The 26,496-nt window shown below is 32.8% G+C and overlaps 1 protein-coding gene across 1 annotated transcript; it reads left to right on the forward strand.

Moving 5' to 3' along the window:
• The first annotated feature begins 3,648 nt into the window (after positions 1–3,648).
• LOC138324527 (diencephalon/mesencephalon homeobox protein 1-A-like) lies at positions 3,649–15,469 on the forward strand. The gene is made up of 7 exons (XM_069269581.1): positions 3,649–3,776; positions 10,900–11,033; positions 11,790–11,973; positions 12,823–13,001; positions 13,584–13,800; positions 14,216–14,320; positions 14,902–15,469. Exons 3-7 carry the CDS (start codon positions 11,793–11,795, stop codon positions 15,252–15,254), a joined length of 1,035 nt encoding a protein of 344 aa, XP_069125682.1. The 5' UTR covers positions 3,649–3,776; positions 10,900–11,033; positions 11,790–11,792; the 3' UTR covers positions 15,255–15,469.
• Positions 15,470–26,496: the final 11,027 nt, after the last annotated feature.

The raw sequence follows: 26,496 nt of genomic DNA on the forward strand, positions 1-26,496 counted from the left end.
TTACTATTATATTGGTAAAACGATGTTACCAAACAGACACCATACAAATATTATACAGATATATAAATATCAGAAATTAATTTTAGCTCTTAACGACTCGATGACGGTAATCTTGTTGAAATGGATTACACAGTGCGGGCGGATTAGGGTCCGCATCGCTGAAGTCGAGACGCTCTCGCTGACGAAATAGAAGACGAAATCAATTTCACTTGAAGTAAGAAGAGGAGCTCTGCAATATAATTCCGTCAGTATTATACGGCCTATGGAATCTCAAACAGCTCAAAATCATCCGGAAATTTGACAAGATATTCGAGTTAAATAGTCCAACACTATTACTTATGTAATGGACTATGATATACCTGACTCCAGTATGGCAAACACTATGCTATCAGGCCTTGCACTACACGATCGGTTAGCTTGATATCTCAGATAAATGCATGATGTTTTAGTCATTGATCTACAAAAGCCTATTCTTTTCTTACAGTCATCATGTCTGAATCTCCAGGTACTTGCAAATACATTACAGGGTTATAAACAATATTACTATACATTGTATATGTATTTTTAAAAGCATTATTTTTACATATTGTGTGACCAATCCGACTATGCTCTCGATATTGCAGAAGCCTCTCTTTTGATCCGATTGCACACTCTTCTGCGGTTTATCTTAAGCTCATTAGTTCAGATAGGTTGTCTAATTTTCTTTGCCGCCGTGAGAAACAGGACCGACTTCGGACTCTTCATGACTTCGTTCTCGCTGTAATATCGGCTTTTGTTGGACAGTCGTCAACGATTGCAGCTCGTAGAAAAATGCATTTACCAAGAAGGGTCGTAGGGAGAGCTACCTGCAGATAATTAATTTGAATTCAGAAACAAACACAAGTGTCCATTGGACTTAAGTTGAGAATGATGAGTGGAGCAAAAATCGTACGTGGGACTAATTCCCGTCCCGACACGGTTGTAAGAGAGTGGCCCGCCTGCTGGCTACCATACAGCCCCAGTGCAATAAATCATTGTTAACAGAGAGGATCGGTCATATATGAAGATATTAGTAGCCCTATAAGTGGCGATCATCGTACCGTCCTGTCGGCTTAGGGAAGGAGTAAGGAGATGAAGCATAGCGCTGCCCACAGATCTTATATCACATTCCGGGCAAATCTGTACTTTTACGGGTCACTTAACCTCCAGCCGGCTGTCAACTGTCCCGTGATGTCGCGACGGTGGTCATGGCACCCACGGCACCTCTCCCGCTCCTTGGTCATCCATTTTTTTAAGTTGAAAATTGTCAAAAAGTGCAACGTGTAAAAAATAATAAAATAAAATCGGAAAAATAAGTGACGTTGAAACATAAGTCTTTAAAAAGCAATAATCAGTAAATAAAATCACTTAGAATTTTAACATTTTCATACTTGTGAAATAATTTGCTTTTTCTTTCTGTTTTTCTCCATTTATGATAGGTTATATATTGATAGAATGTTACATGTAAGATTTGGCTAGTCTACAAAAGGGTTTCCGAGTGCTGACACAACAAAACAAGGTTTTCCAAATGTTGACAGCAAAATCGTATACAAGAGCTCATATATTTCTGTTTACTTGACACACTATAACTAATTAATTTCCCCATAGTGAAGACAAAAATAAATTTCAGTTGGTTTGAAGCATTTTCATCGCGCCATCATCGACAGATACGTCGTTATGCGTTAAAACTGATGCTATGCTCCTGTGAAGTATGAGGAATAATATAATCGTACATGTGTCTGTCCACCTGACAGACCACCATGTTTGATTACCTTTTACTCGCATATTTCAAGTAAAATTGTGAACATTCTGTTGTTTAGGAACATGTTTATTACATCGTCATCGCATGGACGTCGCAACATGTCAAAATTAATGACGTTGTCTACAATGGTTCCCGAAGGTACTGATGACGTAACGCCATTGCCTAGCACGTGTCAGCTATGGCGTATCACCTCACGATAATAATAAAGCGAATTTCCCGTCGACAATGCAACGCTTAACTTCAATGTTTTTAAATTTTTTTTTTTTGTAATTAAAAGTAAATATAAACAAGTATTACCAGTAAGAGTGTAAGACAAATCCTGGTTCTTAAGCTCTCGAATATTCTAAGTAGCTGGCATTTATTTTACCAAAAACCCTTTAATTAAAAGTGTCCTATTACATTTATCATTACCCAGACTTATCAGCAATAAAATTTTGTTTTAAAATTAGCGAATTGAACAGAATATTTTCCTGGTATTATGTCGTCCATTAGAGAACCTGATGGTTTACTGATATTTAGGAGCGTATTCAAATCTGTTTTAAACATAGATTCGCGATTATTGAATGAGCTTAACTGACATACGAATTGACAATAATTTGTTTTTGTTTGTATAGCGGTTCCGTCGCATCAGTAGATCATATAAACGACATCATTGACTTCTCGATTACACAGCACTGTCAAACAGGCCAATACCACCACGGTAAAGAACCTGCTCATAATACCTGCATTACGAAAGGAAATGATTTCACGAGTAATTTACATTTGGCGTTTGAATTTGGTCAAACTACACTAAAACCTGCTATAAAAGAACCTCTGTATTAAAGACACTTGTCATTTTTGATATCCGTTACAGACATGATTAACTGTATTTGTAACAGTCAAACTTGATGAAAATACGTAAAAAAACAGAGTTTTTCAAAATGTTGATAGAAATGTTTGAATGTTTTGCATAAGAGATTTAAAGAGACTATTCCAAGAAGAGTTCAGATTTGAACGTCGTAATAGATCACAAAGATAACGCAAGCCAAAACTAAAATATGGGCGAATAAACAGTTAACAGCATACGTACTATGTTCTTTTAAAAGAATAAGTTTCAATCTCAGGATTTCACTCCCAAAACAAATGTTTATAGCTAAGATTATCTTTTGACTATATAGAACATTTCAATAAGCAATACACCATTAAGACAACAAGTTAATATACTCCAGTAATGTGCCCCTTTAAAGGAAGGCGCTGCCCATGTTATTAATTGGTTGTCCAAAAAGCACGACAGTCTGAAAGTGAAATCATCTTATATATCATAATCGATGACTAAAACCCCTCAACTTTCGTTTCAAACAGGAGGATATAATTAATGAGAGAATGAATAAACATAAGGGGATTTTTTCCTTTATAATAAGTTTAAGATAGTAGATAGGCAGTTGCTCTCGTGTTTAATAATCCTGTCGAGGAAACTTTCGGCACCTCTGACACTTGGAGAGGGAAAAACTATATAACAGTCAATAAAAGGAATGAATTATATTTACTTATATAATCCGGGCGTATTTCTTGCAAATATTTTGTTAAATTAATATACTTATCTCAAGTCAAGTATTTAATGGACTGCGCATAAACTTGTCATGCGATATTAATCCCGCACTTACCAGGCTTTGCTGCGGAATAGCCGTATTGGAGCGCGGGAAAACATTCCATGCTCACTCAGGAGCAGACGATATCTGAAGAGGACGGACATTAGCATGTTTTGACGTAAAAAAGTTACAACGGAATAACAAAAGATACACCAAACTTGTTGACTATCACGCGACCGCCCGAAGTCTCGTAAGGAATCTCGTTCGGCACGGAGATAACGTAATACTCAAGCCACTTGAGTCTTGATCCGCTTGACGATTCCCTATAAACCTTTTTACGCGGCGGAGACGACGTCCAATACTATTACTCGCGAAGACAGACACTGATGGAAAAGTTACCTGCAAGAGGAATTGAATAAACACAACTGGTGAGTACTTCTTGATTTTTTCAAATATCACTTTATATGATTTTTAAAACTATTAACACAAACCAGCATTTCTTCTATAATAAGTAATTATCATTAAGTTAAACTTAATTTCTATCCTCATACATGATACCAAGAAAATGAACAGTTAAATATATTTTTATGAAGAAAATGTATTGCCCTTGGGACGAACTGAATGGGAATAGGTAAGCATGTATAACTGTCTTCAATCAAATAATCTTAATATGTTTTAAATATTTTATGCGATTTGACTGAAATTTAAAAAAGATTAATAATCGAGGTATAATGCAGTTTTCTGATAAGCTGTATTATATCTCTGGAGTATGAAATATTGAGCGACAAACTCAAAGTCAACTACTGGTGGAAAAAATGTAAATCTAACTAAGCTGTAAATAGTTATCAATTATCTCTGTTCCATTCTATAACCTCAGCAATAAATATGATTTTTCTTTTATGAATCTTATCTTTCAACACCAAAATCACCGACATAACACAAAACCTAAGTCACATCATTCCGTTTTTTTTAAGTCCTGGATGATTTCTATTAACTGGGATGATTGGATTTTAATCTTTTATGTTATGTTACAATTTCTTTATATTCTGTACATGGTGATATGTTGTTTTCTTTTTTAATTTTTCTTTAATGATTGTGGTTAGAATATTTCTTTGCCAATTACAATCTACAACATTGAAAACGTACACCTAATTTTATTTTGGTACATTTTAGTTATGTCATATACATATTTTTGATCGTTTTCATGTTGTTTTCAAAAAGTAAAAATAGAAAAAAATGTTGGATTCATTGAAAACTCACTGGCACTGCTACTTCACAATTTTTGTATCAACGCCGGTTCATGGTGATGTTTAAACGTGTATAGCAGTCCAATCCATGCTACAAACTTACAGCATCACTATTTAAGGCCCACTACCTTTCCGAAACGTCTTTTGCTTTTTAAAATGGAAATGCAAATCTGGATAATTTTATCGAGTCGCAAAAGTTATTAGCTCACCTTTGATACTACACTTCTCATCACCTTCTGAAAAAATGAAATTGAAATAATAGTAATAATAATTCATTTTCATAACTTGGGTCATATCATGTTTTCCGCCGTCGTCCTAACTACCGCTGATTAGTTGACTATCACTGCGACAGACGGCAAAAGAGCGAAATGCATCTTCACTGTTAACTTTGATTACGAAGGGAAACTTGCATTTGTTCGGCGTTGTAACCTCATCTTAGGCCATCGATATCAATTTTCTTATGTTATAAATGTTTATAGGAAATTTTTTGTTTCGGAAAGGCAGTGGGCCAGTAAGCTTAAAATTGCTTAAAGTTCCTCCTCAGAAATTATTAATCTTTTAAAAGTTCATTTGATATAAATAAAGCAATTTCAATAAAAAAAATACATCTTTACCTTCATTGAGGTTTCTTGTTCAATGAGATCATACATTTTATTCAATCTATGTCCGAAGAAAGAATCGAATCACCATCACATGTCTTCGTATCCCATCATAGAATATAACCATTTTGTTACGAGAACAGTAAACCAAATACCATATAGCCGATTATTTTCCCGGGGAAGTTGACCAGCGATATTTGAAAATAGCTGAAATTTAATTTTCTCGATTTTAGTCCAAACGCGAAAAAACCCCGAAAATAACATGCTATGCGATAACATAAAAATAGATCTTAATACCACGATAGGCTTGCTTCAGCTATCCTATGTATAATGAGGAAGCACGGGGCCCCGCCTCCTAGTATCTTAAAAGGTCAGTTTTTCAAACAGTCAAATCTGATTATATGTATAAATGACAGGGCATTCTTGGGACCCTATAGACGGTATCTGAAGCTTTCGTAAGTCGGTGTTTATTCGTAGGGAACACCGGCTTACCCGACTACTTAAAAGCATAGAAAGTCCTGAAATTACTACAACTGTTAAAATCAAAACAAGGGACAAAATTGTAAATTTCAAATGGTTGTATAACAGTAACAAAGACATCACAGTCAGACTGATCCCCACTACCCATTATGTTAACATATTATGTTGCAATTGGTTCCTGTAATGTTGCTGACAAAATACATATATACATTATATTGGCGTGTTATTACAGCCAACTGCAGTGACCTGATACTCCCTTGCCCCATATTTTCAATTTGAAGTAATTTTTATCCTACACACATCTGTTTGTGATCCCGAGATGTTACACCGAACATACTATTGATAATACTTCTTTGAACCAACTCTTTTATTTAACTAACAATACATAATCAAATACGAATATGCCTTTGCTAAAGATATCAACAAGGTCAAGGGAGTAGCCATTTGACGTATGGGATATTTCATATCAAATACAAAGCTCCATTTTAATATTGCAGTTTTGGTTTTCATTTCAAAAGGTGGCGCCTCATTTTGAAATCTAAACCCTGAGTAAACTTTTTTGCCAAAACATTCGATCAGGTTAAATCAGATCTATGTCAAAACAATCCTTTTGGAATGGATGGAGGGGATTAAGTTCACTAGGACTCAACTAAGATCTAGTGGAATTTAAAGGTATGATAGAGAAATATTAAGATAAATTAACATTTCAAAGATAAAGTATTATGTGTAATAAACTATTCATATAATTGATTGAATTAACTGTGGAATAACATCATTCAAATTGTTTCATATGACATCATTCTTTCTCAAACAGAGATAATATGCAAAGCCATTAAAATTGGAGAAAGTTGTAGACGGTCGAGCCTTTATATACTTATGGTATGTTGTCAACATAAGTAGGAATGCCACAATCTAGAAATGACCGATACCTGCTGGCATTTTTAAAGTAAAAGAAGATTGAAGTCTTGATGTTAAAGAGTGTATAATGTAAAGCACATTATATAATAGTATTATTATTGTCAACAAAGTGTCGTTATAGGTAGAACCAAAACAACATTTTCGATAGTATTTTAAGCTTTTGAAGTCATCGCAGTGTGTGTTTTCCCTTTTTAGCAAGCTTCTTTTAGGATTTGGCCAATCAATAGAATGAATCGAAATGTCTGTAAGCTTGTATTTTGCCCGGGTTTGTTTATATTATAATATAATTTGTCTTTTTTGTGATGACCTTGCTTCGTCCACTGACCTTCAGATAAGGCTTTATAATTGTACCCACTGCCTCATCCGGAAAAGTAAAAGGCGGCTAAATTGGAATATTATTTATTCTCTTCAAAAACTAACTTTTTTCATAACGTCTCCCTTGACACCTCTTTGCTTTTGGCCTTAAAGTAAACGCTTGCCCCTCTGATCATGAGGTAAGATCTGGGTTCTGTCCCTCGCCGATACGACATGCTATAGTTTATAAAAGCGGTTGTTTCAGTGGTCAGCATAACTAGGTGGAGTGAACTGTTTGATTCGCCTATTGTCAGTATGATATGGCCGGAAGAGGTGTGCTTTTGTCAACATGATTCGGTGAGATGGCACTATAAAAACACCACTCTTTACAAGGACACACAACATGGATATACCACAGCGTCCCAAAGCATACAGACATTCGTACACTGTAACACATTACACACAGGAGGCCGATAATATTGAAGAACTTTAAGACAAATCAACTAACCAACGTATGTCGATGTTGTGATACATGCATAGACCGAATTCAAAATGCTACAATTGTTTTATTATTTCACTTAATTTTACAACAGTCTAGTGTAAACATCTACATTTGTATTTCATAATATATTACCTATCATTCGCATTGTTCGAAGAAAATGTGTTACCAACAAAATCGGTATCTTAGAAACGCTCACTTTATCAACCCTATAATGCATGTCGCATTCAAATGCTTAAATGACTTCGACGTTTTGGTGCACTGGTTCGGGAATTCCCTATCTATCTATAGACATATCGGTCAATCAACTTTTTATAAGGGGTCACTTGGGTACGGTCGTCCAATAAGATTGGTGGGAAAAAAACCAGGGAAAATAATAATTTGTAGTTTATTTACTAACTTTGCGGTATATTTTGGCCTTTACATCATTAAGGCACGGCGTTTTTCTTGTATGATGAATATGCGGTGTATTTTATCCATATATTCTAACCATGTAGTATATTTCGTCCTTAGTGTACTTACCTAGACTGACCACTAGACTCAACAATATTGGTAAAATTTGTTTGAAACTATAAATTTGGCTAATATCAGACATGTTGCAGAAATACAACAGTTTTAGAGACTGGTGGCAAGTCTGATATTTACCTTGAGGTATTTTTGTTCCTGTATGCTAACCTGATATTTGGCCCTGTTCGGTGCCTGATAAATGTATATTATTATTATAAATTATTTCAATATTGCATTTAATATCGCTGTTCTATGATTTAACATGCATGTCTCGGCACATATCAAAGTTTCCTAGTTTTTTTTCTATTGCTAGCATGTTTTACAATACTTTACACTACATATTTACTTCCGTCGCTGGTACCTTGAATAGATGACGCACGCTTATTGAAGCGCTATCAATGATTATGCATGAGATTTTATTTAAATTATATCCAGATATTTGTTATCTCTTAATCCGGACATCATGACTCAATTGAATCATCTTCCATCAAAGGATTAAAATTAACACCTTTTTACATTTCAATTACCGCGTTAAACATCAATTTGCTGTAAAGAAAAAGAAAAAAATCATCAAAGGATTTTTATGGCAGAAAATATATGTCTTAGAGTGTATACATTCATCCTCTTCATACAGAATAAATATTTCGATATTCTATGTTTGTCATTAGTGTATGATGAGTGTTATCTAATTGGTAAAGCGATATATCCAAATATTTCCGGATATTTACAAAGCATTTAACAACGCCTCTTCTAACTTCATTATTTCAGCTTTGCTATTTACATATGATTTAAACGACACTTAAAGCCGTGCTCTTGAATAGTTAATCACGGTTTAATCTTCTGAAATCAATTTCTTTAAGGGCGCTAGGGAGAGCTACCATTTTGACCGCTGAAGAGTGTGTCCGGATCGAGTAAACCTGATACCCAGTTATCACTGTTCAATTAGTTTGCACTTCGGATACCAAACGCTGTCGGTAAACAGAAGGTGAAATACCCGGTGAGGAGCCCGAGGGTTCTTTTCTCTTTATTTTTTTTACTATTCTTGTTTGTTTTTCTTTCGTTGTCTATGAACAGCTCATGGATATCTAACTGATGCCTCGTGTTAAAATGTTGGTGGTCCTAATGGTTGTACAGTATGGATAGGATTCATGTTCGTTAACCAAATTACGTTAATGTCTGAAAAAGTCGTGGCTGAGTAACACACTTACCTGTTTTCTTTTTTATGAATAATCAATATCAATTTTATACCATTTATTTAAATGAAAGCGGTAGATATTGAAAAATATCAAGTTTTGTATGGTTAATTATCGTTTCTACATTGCTTATATATTTTTCTCAAAAAGCTTAACCTCCATGTTTTCAATCTCTTAGTTTCACTGTTAAATGTCGCCTGGAGTAGTCACCTACCGCAGGATTAAAACAGCTGATTAATAAAGTTAGTGTTTGGTTGTGACTGCAAACTGAATACTTATATCGTTCTCTTTTAGTGATGGTGGTATCTAGTCTCATTGCTCTCTTTCAAAAGATATATTTTAAGTTTTCCTTGCTTACTTCTGTTATTATGTAAGTATTCTTACTTTTCAACGAAATACGACACAAGATATGTACCACGTTTGTTGTACACAAATAGGTTAATTAACAAAAAGGTATGGACCTATACCGCGGTTCGCCTACATACCACAAGGACAACAAGACAAAATGTCAAAAATGACATTATAAGGATAATTTATTTTCAAAATAATATTTTCAAGTTGATCACTAAATTTCCTATAAACATCCCTTATAACATTTAATCTGTACTGTCTGGCGTCACAGACAACAGAAACCTTTCTGAACCGACCCGATCTGTAGTACTTTTTCTTTTTATACCTTACAAATATTCTTTATCCAATTCTTTCTAAGTCCCTAATTTAGAGTTGTTTCAGTGTGTTTAAATGTTTGTCTCATAAAGCTTGTAGATTTAATAATTTATAGACTCATTGATCTGGCGAAATGATGGTGCCGACATGTCTTCTTTTCATCAAGATCAGATGAAACTTGATCGGAAACGATATATTTTTAATAGTTTCGAAACAAGTAAGATTGTGTAATGAGAAGATGGAATATTTTATTATTAATTTTAATCATTCTGGGTACGAAAAGAAAAATATACGAAACAAATTAGTTATTTGATGTACTCAAAATGATGTGCGTCGTCGTATGGCATTAAACCTACAATGTATCTTAATTTAGTTAGATAAAACTTCTTTGGATGTATTCATATTTCTTTGATTGAAGGTAGATGATAAATTCGTAATTAAAAGTGATGAAATATTTATGAAAAATGCTATTAATCTACCCCCCGGATAGCCCCGTCTTTAATTGACTTTAGATCCAAACAGAAATGACGATCGATTTTCCATTGCCATTGAAGTTCTGCTACTTGAACACGTTCGTACCCCTCACACCATCGCTGTCCATGCAAACAGTTTATTGGAGTTTAGTCTTAAATTTACAACGTTCACGAAACAAAATCGCTTTTTAAACAGATTAAGTGATCCAAATACCCGTTAAGAAGTTAAATTTAAAGTCTGAATTGATTCGAGAGTGTTGATGAATAGATGCGCGCAGATCAAAATGAACTTATAAATAATGACACCTTGGTTTTCGCTATAAAGAGGCCAATCAAGGGAAACTTAATTATTTATTTCTTCTTTTTTTCTATCTAGATGAAAGATATTTTGACTTTAAATTACAGATGTAATTAAATAAAAAATATTTGTAAAACTAAATGGAAATAGAATAAATACGTCCATGTGGAGCATTATTTGTCTTAATGTACAATATTCTTGACCCCTTAAGAGCCCCTGAAGTCTTGCTATGTTTGCTCGTGAGGGATTTCACTGATGACAAACAGATTCTCTTTGATCATATCAAGTGATAGTCATAATTGATTGTAAATATAAAGAGTCGGTATGGTGTCGAGGAACGTATCCTACTGTTTATTTAACACTTGTTTTGTTTATAGAATAATCTAACACCGATCCTTATTTGAGACTGAACCAGAAAAAAAGCCCTCTCTCATAATCACCATTAGAAAAGTCTCATTCGAACAAGACACAGGTGTGATTAAGGAGTTTATTTCCACGTGAATCAATACAGGTAAATATTACAGATGATAATTTGACGTCAAGTGAAAGCATCTTTTGGCTGTATTGTAATATTATCACAGGGAAATGATGATTAAGATTGAATGGAAGATAATAATAGATAAATCTTAAACAAACCATCTCAAAAACAATCTATTCATGGGTAGCTTTCGATAAGCATCTGGTTGCCTTCTTTAGTCCTAACTATTGTCAGTTAGGAAGTACAGACTAATGAGAAGAATATTTCACATGTTTTTTTATTTTCAATTGAACACGATCATCGAAAATTTTTAACTTAAATTCTTCTTTACCTGAAATCCCTTCTCGAACATTGTCTGATTAAGGGCAACTATACTTACAGGCTTTGGGACGTGAAATAATAATTTTAATAGTGGTACATATCATTTAACTTATTTAATTAGATTTTATTAATGCAAATTTCGTTTTGTTTGGAACTTAATGAGTAATTTTGATAGTTGTAGATTTACCATCATTTAAGTTCACGAAAATTAAGCTGTTTTTATTATTTATTATAAATGCAAATTTCTTTTGTTTTTAAATCCAAAATCAATTTAAAGATTACCATACTTTCCAGACCTATTGATATCGCTTTATATATTAATAACTGTGTCTAATACATTTATACATTTGTACATATGTATTTTTCCCAGAGTGAGACAGTTTGAGAGATTATAACTGACAGCTTACTCATGTGAATAATGTGTAATTGCATTCTAATACATTTGATGTGTTGTTTTAACTATTTCAGAATATGATGCAGAACCTCTCTAGTGCTTCGTACCCTCCTCCTCCCTCCACGGGCCTAGGACTGGGCGGTGCACTGACCACTCACTTTCCTACAGGATCGATGTTTCATGGCCATCTCCCACCATCTTTTAATTCTGGATATCCTTCCTCTATACATGCTTTCACATTGGCGGAAAAACTAGCCGGTACGTGATCATATACAAATACAGCACATGGATTGAGTAAATGGTTGTTCAGTTCATATCAGATTGCATGAAAGAGCCTAAGAATATATTTTTGTTAATTTTGCGTGCCATGGGGAGCAATTATTAAAATTTCAAGACGAGATTCCTAAACTCTCATATACAATAAAATGAACACAAATATACGCTTTTATCACATAACTATAAAAACCTACATTTTTGAATCTCAACGCAAAAATATGTCACGACATATTTCAAAACATTTTATCACGACGTTCTTTAACATTAATGTCACGTTATCCTCTACTGACGTAATGTCATGACGTCACAGCGGATTCCCAGCCAATGAAAAACGGTCCAGGTTATATGCCACTAGTGGCATATGCTAAATATCACGTTTACAAAGTCACTGGATATCAGGCGGATCGTGTGAGAAAAATATCAATTACACCTTAGACAATACTAGATAAGAATTTCTCCATGTTTACAGAATTAGTAAAGCAAAAAAAAATAGTTTAAGGGGTTGGAATGACGCGATTGAAGCGACTCTAAAATGATTGAAAATGTATGGACAAAGTAGGAATTAATATAATAAAATTCGTTGTTGAACTCGGATATTAAATCTATCAATCACGCTAATTTTATGTCACGTCATATTCTCCAAAATATCATGATCAGAGCACAATGGGTAAAGACTAACTTGAGGTCCTAAATTTCAAATTGTGAACAAAATTACATACCAAAATAAGAGTGCAATCGTCAGCTTTAAATAGTCAAACTGTATTTTACGTATTACCGAATTTCACCGCCAATGTATACTTACCTACATCGTGTTTAGTTTTGATTGTTTAGCTGATATACTATTGGAAGCAAGGTATGGCCAACACCGGAAACAGAGACGAAGTAGGACCGCATTTACTAACCAACAGCTTGCTGCTTTGGAGAAAACATTCTCAAAAACTCACTACCCGGATGTTGTCATGAGGGAACGGTTGGCCATGATGACTAGCCTACCTGAAGCTAGAATACAGGTATTTCTTTTGTTTCTTCTCAAATCAAGATTATAATTATTTTTCGTTTTTCGTTTAATCATATTTTTGCTAATTTTTTTTCTTAATTTTTACGATTTGTTTGATTTCATATTTCCATTTTTGTGCGAAGGTTGAATCAAATTACCCAAGATATCGGGGTTACGGATATCGTTATTTATTAGAAATAAACGATATATTCCATTTATTTAATAAAAGAATCGTATGAAGAAGTACATTTGATTTTACAATTTGTTGAAATAATTTTGCAATGACGAATGTAAAACAAAATCAAATTCTTGAATATCTTCCTGTTATTCTTCTACGGGTATGGATTTCGATAATGCCACCATGATTCCATAATGACATAATCTTTAGCTAAATAACGCAAACATGTAGTAAAACACACAAATATTTCTCCATAATATGATAGGTATCTTCTATGTAGAAGAGTTCTTCCATTGGTATTTCGGAATTAAAATAACATTGAGCTAGATAGAATAATACAACCTTAGTGGCCGAAAAGGGTATAGCACATTAAACCTATTTAACATTGTCTCAGGTTGATATTATACTTTAATAAAGGTCTGGTTTAAAAACCGAAGAGCGAAATTCCGAAAGAAGCAGAAAGTGTCAAAGACGAAGCCAGGGGTAGATACAAAGTTAGGAGAGAGGACAGATGTAACCGGAAGTAAGGAGGGAGCGAACAGTAATACTACCGGAAGTAAAGATGGGACATCATCGGTTGATGACGAGATAAACGTAACAGAAAGTCTGGCTTCTGCGTCCAAACCGCAAACAGGTATATATATTCATTTTTACCACTGAGTCAAATAATTATTAATTTTACTTTTTTTTCTAGATAAAATAAGTGTTTAATTTTGAAAGAAAGCAATAAAGAACCTATCATGCAGTGATACAATAAACATGTTCATGGTGTCATTCGATAAGTCGGTAGGTTAAACATTAGTGTAAGCCTTTAAAAAAATTGTTGGCATTCGTGAATATTTCAATTGTTTATCAAATGACGTATGCTTTTAGTGTCTTTTTTCGTATACACATTGTGAATACAACCTATTATGGTATGTATCAAGCATTTACGTCTATCTGTATCAAATAATTATATTGCTATTGTATATATTTATTCTATATTCAAACATCACATTTCATATGAAAATTATAACCTATATAAAAATTGGAGAATGATATTATTTTAGAGTCAGATGATTCCTCTGACGGTGTTCCCGGCACAACTGACACCAGGAATAGTGAGGACTTCGATAGATGTGATAGCCTACCTCACTATTTACCCGACAAGCAAGGTAAAGAATGGTTTTCTAATTAATTCTGTTAATTTGTTTTAGGAAACGTTTAGCTTTGATATTAAGAATTACAATAATATAGATCATACCATGCTTTGTACAGGCAAGCTATCCATAATGAGTAATAGAGATATACCTGTTTGTTTAGTCTTGCTTGTGTGAAAAGTATCACAATGTTTGACGAATAATTGACCGTAGGCTAAGATTTAGGGATCATAAGAGGATATCCAGAGTTTATTCTGAACTCAACAGAAAAAAATAATCGGGACTTATTTAAATCAAGGTTGATATGGAATATATGTGATATACAGTTCCTGCCAAAAGCCATTTCTGAATTAAAATGTGTTACTAAATAAATTCATGTAAATTAAATGAAGAATTATAAAACAAAATTGCGTATTATATACCATGTATAGGAAATATGAACGATGCGGAAAGACTTTTTACCAAAAATTAGAAATAGAGATCCCGTTACAATTTTTTGAATGTTCATTAATTATAGCGAAATGCATGCATTTCTTTTCTTAAAAATAAAGCATGGCAACGGAATGTATTTATCTTATTGTGACTGTTGATTTCAGATATACCTTACCGTCGCCCAGCTATAGAGCCCCATACTGGAGCCATCCTCCCAAACATCAGTGTTTTTCACTGGCAGAATCAACAACTCTCGGGAGCTGTCCTTCACAAGCATGCACAAATGCAGCTCCAACATCAGACAGCGAACATTATCAATATGGCGTCACGTTACCCAGGATTCAATCCGGGCTATTCCGTTAATCATCCTGCATTATTACCCCCTCCGTCAATGCGGTATGACCGTGGTTTGGTACCATTCGCCATGAAAGACAATGCTTTGGACGCAAGTTTAGAAAGCTTTCGGCTCAGAGCTAAGAATTATTCTCATCCTATAGGATATTTAGAAAATCTATAACAAACTTTCTTGTGGAATCATTTTTTAATATTTAGTATTCTACTTTAAAGATCTATATCATAAAATGTAATATATAAGTATAACATCCTTAATTATTTATTTTTCTGTCGAAATTGATAAGAAGTTTTGTGATGTTAATGTGAGAAAAAAATGTACATTATAATGCAATGCATTCCCGGTTGTTATCATGTCTATTTACTACATTCAATGTCTGAATCAATAAAGTTTAATCTGTGCATAGATGTGTGATTTTTTTATTTTGTTTTTTGTACGTCAATGCATAACCTACATAATTTTTCTACATTCACTTATATACTTTAAGTACGTAAACATTCATTATCGAAAAAGTAAAAGTAAAGTAACGACTTTTTAAAGGTTCGGTTAGACTAATGAAGGCTGACATAACGAAGTTCTAGATTGACATTTGATAGTACGTTGGGTAGTCAAGATATATAATGTAGGTCTTTTTAGTTTTAAATTATTTTCAATAAATAGTTTAAGTAATTTTGAAATCTCTTATATATTTGTATTACTTTTCTGTTAACAAAGACCTTCATAGCAGACGGTGATTAACGAAGACACAGCTGTAACATTTCACGTACAACTGATAATAAATATTATTATCAGAGTAAAATTTAAAGAGCCGTAGATATATTTGATTACTTCTAATCGCAAGTTTAAACCTTTACATGGAAAACAATACTAAGATTTGAATTGAATGTTTTATAAATAGAAATTTTTTTAGACATTTTCAGTACCTTCTAGTGTGGCAAGTCATGAGAGGAAAACACAGAAAATGACAACACTCTATAATAATTTTATAGTAAAGCACACCATGAATACTAATAAATCAGGCACTATTCATCGAGGATAACTATATAGATGCGATCTTAATTCATTCAAAACACAAATATTTGAAATCACCAAATAGCCTAAAACTTCATTTGTCGAATTGATACATGTGTGAACAACGTAACTTAGTTTACAGAGACTCCTAGCGAAGAGACTGGAACCATATGCTACCGAAAAGTCAACGTCTTCCCATTCATAGCCGAAATACATTGTCATCAAGGCCAAAAAAAGAATTTAATACGAACTGAAACTGATATCACTTTCTCATAGTTTCCATCAATTATTCACTGTTTTGTGCATGAAGAGGACTAGTTTTTGAAACTATTTGATGTAAATCAACCCTTACGAAATACCAGACATTCATAACATTATTTTAGCAATGTATGAAGCGATGTGGTGAACTCATGACTGATAAAATAAGCAGAGTAGAGAGGAGGGCTGTTTTAGTGATACTTCAATCGAAAAAAAAAGTTTAACAAATTCCTTGATTTGCCGTTATCAAAAGAATACTTGGTGAACATACCTTAAAATCTGATACTTCATATGATTTTTGTTTTAAATTCTGGAGTATATAAGATATCAGATACATTTAAATTTAAAAAAAACATACATTTTGTATGATAACTTGACACCTTTACACACTATTTACTATAAACTGTTTCATGAAATCATAACTTACAACACATCCACACAAATAACCTACAACAAAAGCAATAACATTCCGTCAATTTTTTTTATTTCTGGTAAGAAAACGATATTCTTACATTCCGAACCAATCATGTAATATATTCCAAATAATTAGTTGTTGAAAGTTTATTAAAAGTTTCACGATGTTTGTCATATATGTGTATCAATGATTGAAAAATATTTTCAAAATAGGTTTGAGGAAACCAGTTGGTCAAGATCAAAGAGAACGCGAACATTTCTTATTGGTTAAAACTTTTTGGTGTCACATGACTCTTAACAAAAGTCAAGAAGTCAACAACAGAACCATGCGCTCTGCTTCATCGATGACATCCCTGATGCAAATTCAAGATCTAATCTTAACGGTTCATTTACATCAAAATGTAGGCTTTCATGTTTAATAGCACAGCTGATAGTTATAACAACCATGTACATTAATTTAGATAATAAGAATCGGTTGCATTATGTAAACACCAAAAGCTGAGGATAAAGTGATGTTTACTTCCAGAAATGGAATACTATTTTTTTAAATATTAAAACATACGGGTTAGTTGGTATATTACATCTAATGTTATTTCCTAAATCAATTAACTGATTACACTGCCTCATTTTAATACACGAAAAATTATATAAAACATTTGTAAAACTCTGTATTCGAAGTCAAATTTTAGGTTGATTCGTTTCTTCTACAGACACTTATTGGCAAATCATTAAACTACAGCGTCATTCCGTGGTTTTCACTTTCTCGTATTTGTCAGAGTTTCAAGATGTCGACACTTACACGACAAGTACATTTAAATACGACAAAATCGTCCAAAGTTTACAACTTGATTTGGCGGACTATTATCCGCCACGTAAGCCTCCTGTATATCGATAATCTCTCACCTACCGACCTCATCGAAACAACTCAACTACCCGCTATATTAATTTTGTCAAAGATCGAAAAAAATAGTTGAATATTTGCACATGCGTATTGTCGATTGACGCATGCGTTGTCTTGTTCAAGTGTGCGCTTTAAAAACATATGTCAGTGTTAATTGCACATGAATGACATGTTGTTTCCACTCGCTTTTGCAGACCATTTAATTTGCAATTTGAAGTGTGCAATGTCGTCATTTATCACATAAGAGTGGACTTGAGTAATAGAAAACAAACCCGGCGTGTCTGTAACAACTGGTTCTACTAAAATCAATACACTCATACCACAGCATTAACGGGTAGAAACGACAATCAGAACCTACAGAGAACTGCATTCTATAAAGCTCTATAGCTACGTAATCGAATTAACAAGAGTGGACTCATAAGGCCGATTACAGAATTATCAGAATATCTTTTACATTATTAAATATCCTGAAAAAGAGGACAGAAATTTAACATATTATTCATTGCCAAAATTTAAGTGTTCTGTCACATAATTCAGAGGGTATTTCAGCCATATACAGATATTTCATTGTAATGTATTAAACACTTCAATGTTATAAATATTCAAAGTATCTGAGTTTATTGTTTTACGGATGGTGATGGTGATGGTGATGATGATGGTGTCATATTTTTCAACTTTGATAAGTTTACATCCAAAAACCCATACATCGAGTGTTTTTAAACCTAAATCATATCTTGAATGTCACTTAAACGGTAGATATTGTTGTAAAATACAGATATCTGATTGCTTAATAATATACGGCATAGTCGGTTATTTACATGGGATGAATTAGGAATTCAGATACCTGCTAGGGAGCAATTGAACAAGGGATATCATCCAGTCCCTTTTTCATGAAAGAAATATGAAGTCTTAAATGAGAACTCATTTTATATGAGATTTTATAAAACCAGTCTAAAAGGTTTTCTTTTTGCGAGCCTTGGCGGGCAAAAATTAAAACCTCGAGACGATTTTCATAAAATATCATATGAAATGAACACAAATTTACCGTTTATCACATACAATGTAACCTGATTTCGAAGAATTTCAAAATGTATTGCGAACGTCCAGCGGAGACTGCCATTTTGTCCTGCCATCCTCGAAATCCTGACGTCACGTGATTTTTCATTTTTTTTTTGTCATGACGTCACACTTCATTTCCTGCCAATGAAGTAAATCTAGTGTTTCCGCAAAAGAATCCAGTATTGTTTGGTTTGATATTGAATGAACAAATTATATTATGTCAGAACTGACAGTTGTTTACATGAAAATGATACGAAAGGAAACTACAATATGTATTAAAGAATTTAGTATGCGTCCGATATCCGTTTTTTTTTAAATCTTGAAAATTCGCTGGGTCGTTTACAGAGGTACAATTGTGGGAACCGCAATGCACCCTGGGAGAGATTGCCTACGACATTCCACTTGGATATTTTTTTTCAATTGGTGAAAATTGCCTACATATAATATTGAATGTTTGAAATAATTAAGTAAAAATAACATGATATTTCTGAGGTTTTTGCGGTCCCTGTCGTAAAAGAGAATGGGATTTAAACACCGGAAGTAACGTTTGTCGCAATAAATGATAAAAGGGGACCCGTCCGGACCGAAATTCCGGAATTCTAAAATAATCGCATGATATTTCCTTAAAACAAAATTTTTTTGGAGAAAATCATAAAAATAAAGAGACATAAACCATATGAAATATAAAAAAAAAAAAACATATGAACTGGTGTGGAATGGGTTTTTTCGCGGCTTGTTTTTCAAAATATAGTCAAATATGACTCATTTTAGCACTGGATGAAATGGGGAAGAGTTGTAAGCTACAAACTTCAAGCTAGTGAAATTGTGAAAATTTGACCGAGGACCCCATTTTCAATATGATATTTGAAAAGCATTTTACCTTTGGTACATCATATACAAATATTGTGAAATTGGCATGGGCAGTCATTTTCTGTTTAGCCTATTCATTTATTTTTAGGGCGAAATTATACCAAAACATGATTGAAACATTAGAATGTTAAGTGACGTTTGAAAAATACAATGGTTTTGTATTTCGATCCATCGTTAGAAATTTAGGACAAACAAAAAAACAACAACAGAATTGAGACTACTTTCACCCTAATATTACAGAAAATTTAATTTAATCTATTTTCAGGCAGAAAAACTGCACAAATAATATATTTCAAGCTTGAGAACACCCATTTTTCTTACATATTAAGTGATATTGTCAATCGATTGTGAATATAGTTCGATAGATAACATGATAAGGAATCACTTTTATAGTCATGTTAATTGGGTATTAGAAAAAAGACGTTTTAATGCGCCGTTTTGCACCAGAAACGATGCATATTTATTACGTAGTTTAAGCATAACCTATTCTTTCTAATATATTCCTTGTATTTATGATTAAAATTACATTAAACACAAAATTGTTTATATCGTTTTTCAACTACGAATTTTAGTATGACATATTTATGTATTCAAAAGTCGAAGCAATGCTGACAGCGATGGACATAGCTTATTAGTGCCGAAAAGTATTTTGTCCTGTATAACTTTTCTGTAATCATCAAGCAATACTTTAATATGGCTAATTTTAACAAAAATTGTCAACAACTATAAACTGTATAGACTGTGTGTGAAGGGAAGCAATCGAAGAATGTAACTTAATAATGATAGAGTTAAACCCCCTACGACATTGGATTGAGATCAATGGGTATATCCGAAGAAGTATCGGAGACCAACTAAAGAAAATGGTTGTAATTCACTCTACTGAAAGATTTATAAGCTTTAATGAACACATAAAGTGCAGATGTTTGATTTCAAATTAGTCGAAACATGCAGCATAATGACGAATGTCTGAAAACTTTGGCATCAATATATACCATAGATTCCATAAGAAGATAGATTAATGTCTTCCACATCTGTATTACCCTAGTGACAGCAAACATTTTGGGATAGTTACCATAGTGTTTGAGATAATTACTTGAAGTTAAAGATATGATAATACGAAATTTTGAGATCGTAATGGAAACAAACGTTTGAGAAAATAACCCGACATTTCCAGATGAACATTTCTTACATGACTCTATTCCACACATTGATTGCACTTGTTATCTTGTACATTGTAATATGAATTTCAGAGCAAAACATTGCATGTGATGACACTAAAAATTTTCATCCAAATATGAACAACAAACTACAAGTACACGGACATTAACTCATGAACTATGAATCTCTTTCGCATTAAAAAGCGTATTTGTGGCTGAATTTGTAAAATTTAATGCAAAAAATTTTGTATGTCCCTCTTTGTATTTGACACTCACCACGTACATTCAGTTGAAGTGACATATTTAAAGCATGTTCTATTCATGAATATAGAACGTAAGTAAATCTAAAAAGAAGCATTTTTTTTAGAATATTTTGCTTCAAACTACACACAATCATTCTACATAGAAAAATTTAATTTGATAAAACAAACACTTTAGTATCTTCAGATAAAAATTACATGTTTTCACTGAAACAAAATATTCTGATAATAAGCAAAGCAACAAATCAGTTATCAAAACTGTTATCCAAACCATTAATTCTAATTTATTATTGAAATCATAAACAAAATTATAATCACTATTATGACATAAGAACTGTTAACTTGTTGGTAACTGTACCTGAACATTTGATGTGACTACATATTTCTGTGAATGGCTGAAGTATGACTTCATATAAAGCTGTAAAGGATCGTCGGTGATCTGATTTGGATGATATATAACATAGGATTAACTTTGACCTATATGGTATTAAATGCTTTCTAGTGTTTTGTTTTCCTGTTGATCGAAAGAGTTTAACGTAACAAACTCTTACCGTTTTATTGAATGTTTTCATTGCGTCATAATGGCCAACTTTTTTCGGCGATATTTTATGTCGTCCATTGATGTTAATGTTGGTATAATTGTTTACTAAATATAAGCTAAACCTACCGCAGCGATATTAATAGCCACCACGGGATGGATCGTCCATTTTGATATTTACACAGAATTCACTTCTATTAACATTGTGGGTATCGTCAGTAATGCAGAATACTGGAATCCGAACACTATCATTGTCAATGCAACGTCTGTATAGCAGTTTTAATAGTTCGTATCAGTAAGATAAATAGACAATAACCTTGAAATATTTTGTCAATAGATAAAATCATTATTATAATTGAAGTTGAGAATCTGCACTGAAATAGTCATAACAATTATAGTTTGTACATGTTTATTCATTATTACTCCCATAATGGGTAATACGAGTATACCAATCATTTAAATCTAACTAACTCTTCAATAAACAGAACAATAAGCATTTTGGATGTCATCCCGGTATCATATTATTTTCTGTTTAGAAAATTATCTTTGGCAATGCGTTTAAGTAAGCGAGAAAGTAAATATAATACCATAACATTGGTATCTAAAAGTACAGAGCAGAATTTGAGCTTAACATGTAGTCTGTCATACTGAAAAGTTAAAGTTGTGTTATCAACATTAGAATCTGAAAACACGCTAAAACACGCTACTACACCAATGTAGTTGTGAAACCACATGTACGAATTGTCGCTCTTACCTTAAATTTTCTTTAAAACATACTTTCCAATTTGTCCTTCCAGAAAAGCTCGCCTTTATACCGTAAAACTGGAACACACCGAACACGAATAAAACTAATTTTAATGTATTACAAAATATATAATATTAGTAACATAATAATTTGTACAAGTTTTAAATAATATGTAACGAAGTTTTGTCCATAACGAATTTATTCTTGTATCGACCTTCCCTATTTTCTTAGTAGTTGTACACTCAAACAGCGAAAACCACTCATAATCTATCTGGATGTTTTCAGCAAATTGTGCGGCTGATATTATCTATAGTAATTGTTTCTTTTAAATTTTAAGTTATATTTATCGACATTTGTATTTCTGCCAGAGCTGGAAACTAAATGATGTAAAACGACACGAAGAAAGATTATGTCATTAGGTTTATTTATTTATATAATGAATAACAAGTTTTAATTAAAATATGATGAAATAAAAAATATATATATACACCTATTGAAAAGGTTTTAGGGTATCTTAGGGTTTATCTAAGATTTTAATGTTCCCGTGGTTCTCTGTAATTGTCTGAGCTGGTAAGACAGTTAGTAACAATCTTTTTGAAGTTTCTTGTTTTCTTTCTTTTTGACTATTTTGTGTGTTTTACTGTTCAATCGGACATTCCGTATGAATACTTACTCAGTATATAATTTATTCATATTTGAAAGCTTTAAATTAAAGCCTAATTTTATTTCAATAGAATCATATTTTAGTATAACAAACAATCGATGTCAAAGGAATATCATAGATATCAAGAGTGTCACCTACAGACTATCTCAGTTGGTACATTTTGACGCTATTAAACCCACAAAAGCTTGTTAAAATTCGCAGAAATTTAACAACGAAGGGCAATCAAAGGGGTTTAGTATATTTAAACAAGAAATTGATTCAACAAACCATCTAACTGCACTTAAATTTCAGTTACCCCGGAAACTGCTATTTAAATAACGCGTTCCATCCCGTTACGTGTCAATATCTTGATATACAAGTACAACTTTCCCCAAATATTTCTGTCGTGCTTTTTATATTGTAATTCGTCAAATGATGTAAATTGTTCGGGATGATCCCCTTGGAAGCCTGACGATGATTAATCACCACTAGTCCTCGATAAGGATGAATCCTTTCCTCACCTGACCAACAAGTTTTAGGTCAGAATTTTAGATTAACCTCTAACCTATCCTAAACAGCACACAGCAGTACTGGTGGTTTGATGCTTGTGTCGTGTACTGTTTACCCTAGCTCATGATACACATTTGTCATCTGAAATTGACACGCCAATCAATATTAAGTGATTCCCTTACCTGTATAATTTAATGAAATGGTTAAAGATGTTTGGCCTTGCTTCGAAGACCAAAAGTTTAATACTATGCATACTTTTTTTCTTTTCTTGCACCGATTCGCCCGCGATTTCCTCATGATCATTTTACATTGTAACAAATAAATATCATTAAAGCTTCTCCAAAAATTATTGTCAACGGCACGAATGCACGGGGGCATCCGGTGTGCGAGACGTGCTATATAGCAGGCCTATGTACCCGATAAACAGTGTGACGGACACATGGTGCTGGGAGGCTTAGGGAAACACCATTGGATGTCGCTGTCCTTTGACCTCTAACAAACACTCTCTCTTGTCATATAAAAACGTTATATTAAATGGCCCTCAATTTGTTTAAGAAATTGCACGTCATGTCATATTTGTCTCGATATCAGACACATTAACAGTTGAGAAAGTTGCTGGATCATTGTTACATAATAAAACGACGTGTGTAAAAGTATCGAAAATCAATCATACACTGTGGGGATTATCATAGATATGGTATTAGGTTTGATAAGTAGATTTAGAAGAATAAGTGTTTGCATCTATCGGGAGCATTGACTTCTTCCTATATGAAGAACCAATCACAAATGTTCATATGTATCAGTGAACACTTACACTTTTTGTACAAGCATTTTTGTTAGCATACTTTTATAGATTCTTAATCAAACATCTATATTTTGTTTATGATTGCTCCATGTCAACTCTGAGTTTGGGATATGATTTTGTTCTATATCACCCGTTGTTAATGGAAAAAAGAATAATTTTATCTTGTTCGAAGCGTTTTAAATCATTTTGTTTTCAAAAACATTTTTAAATGCTCAGATAATCGATTATGAAATTACACCACACTTAGGTTATACACTAATGAAATGGAAGTATCATATTACAGCCATTGTTACATCCATTTATCATTGTGGATGTGACCTGTGTGAGTCTTTGATATTTTCCTTATTTCTCAAACATAGAATTATATTAACTTTCTATAGACATTAATTTACAAAGCATTTATATCAGTATATTAAATAAACAAGTTTGTTGACTTTGTAGGCAGTACATTTATAGAAATGATATTCTATTCGTCGGACATGGTCATGGTCATGATTAGTTGAAGGCAAAATTCGCCAAATAGTTCAATTCATGAAGCGTTAGAAGGTCACATTTAGAAAGAAGGTTGTTCATAAGATCAGCACAGACTTTTGCACATAATTGACGTGTACATATTGTTCTCCTTCCAAACCTGGAATACCTTTTGCACATGGTATTTTCCACTGAGTAAGAATATCAAGGTTTGGGTTATATTATGTTTTTATCATTTCATTGAGGTAAATATCAATACAACAGGTATCGAACACAAGAAATGGCATGGTACGATGTCATTCTGATGCTTCATAATGATACGAAAGAGTTATGAGATACTGAGAATCCTTGTGGTATAAACATGAAACCATAGTTAAAGTTTATGTCAGAAAGCTATGGAATGATGTTTGGTGACAGGGATTAAAGACTTATTTTATGATTTATTTTAGTACTTGAATAATTAATAAGTATTCAAACATATTGTTCCTCGATTTTCTTTATCCTAGTTTGGTCATATCTACGGCAGAATACGATACCGGATATTTTCAAAACACTAAATTACTTTATATTTCTTTGTATTAGTGAGATTTCCAAATACATTTGTAGTCATATAAACTTTGATTAGTGTTATTATTAGAACGAATTTAGTGATTTCAAGCAATATGCAATAAACAAATTATCTTGTGCATTACGTTATCAAGAGGAAAATAGAAATTTGGATAAAGGTAAAATATCTTTGTACACGAGGTAAATTTTCATTTATATTATTTTGTATACATTTTTGTTCGCATTTTTATGCATTCTTCTCGAATGAATTAATGACTCTTTTAATTAAAAAGCCAGCATTCAAAATAAGACACCCGTCTAGCTATATCATACTCGACCTGTTCGGGTTAAGAACAAAACAACACCATAATAGTATGAGTAACCGACCGGATTGTGATGTTAACTAAACCATTTCTCAATCGACCAAAATGAATATACTTTAGGTATGTACGATATCCATAGTGTAGTCCATTGCCTTCTAGAAATGATTAAAGTATATTTTAATGTTCTATCTAATAGTATTATTGATTCAGATATACGATATAATGTATATTATCGCTAGCAGAAAAGAAAGTTTCAAATAATTCAAACATGAAAACTAGTTCAAAAATAGACACTAGTAGTAGATTTATATACGTTATATGGAAAAGAGTTGAATGAACTGCTTTCTGTTATATTCGGATGAATTCATTGATAAATAATGTCTGCAAGTAATCCAAATGAAAGACTTGAAACGTTTAAAAAAACTCGGGATGCAAAGTTATTTCCGAATATTTTTTTTTTATTATTGTAAATAAAAAAAACCGTTTTGTGTTGTTTAACCATGTGATTATAGCTAGCAACTGCTTACTCTGTCGTTTTAAATTGTCTTTAGAAAAGATATACAACGAGGAGAAATAAAATGTGATTACAGGAGCGAAATTGTTGACTAGATACTTTAATAGTGGCTGGCATTTGTAAACATCATTTTACTGTTTATGTACTTAGCGTTTGATATATGTTCAATTATCTATCTTCACCTTTCAATGTTAGGGTATTATAAATGGATAAACATGGTTAGAAGTTTAATCTGCTAATCCGGGAGATTTTGATATCTTTACAATACGAACACCTGTTCCGAATCTCCGCATTCCGTCCCAACAATGAATTTTATAGTTAATGTCATACTTCCGTCAGGATTATAAAACATCGCGTATTAGTATCATTATATTCGTTTTAC

This window comes from Argopecten irradians, chromosome 5, assembly GCF_041381155.1.
Source record: "Argopecten irradians isolate NY chromosome 5, Ai_NY, whole genome shotgun sequence".
In the NCBI taxonomy this organism is placed as follows: Eukaryota; Metazoa; Mollusca; class Bivalvia; order Pectinida; family Pectinidae; genus Argopecten; species Argopecten irradians.

Bases quoted from the DNA above. Each gene is read 5' to 3' on its own strand.
- LOC138324527 (XM_069269581.1), top strand. From the start codon at position 11,793: ATGATGCAGAACCTCTCTAGTGCTTCGTACCCTCCTCCTCCCTCCACG. The intron at 11,974-12,822 runs GTACGTGATCAT...TTGATTGTTTAG, and splicing joins ATTGGCGGAAAAACTAGCCG to CTGATATACTATTGGAAGCA. The intron at 13,801-14,215 runs GTATATATATTC...ATATTATTTTAG, and splicing joins TGCGTCCAAACCGCAAACAG to AGTCAGATGATTCCTCTGAC.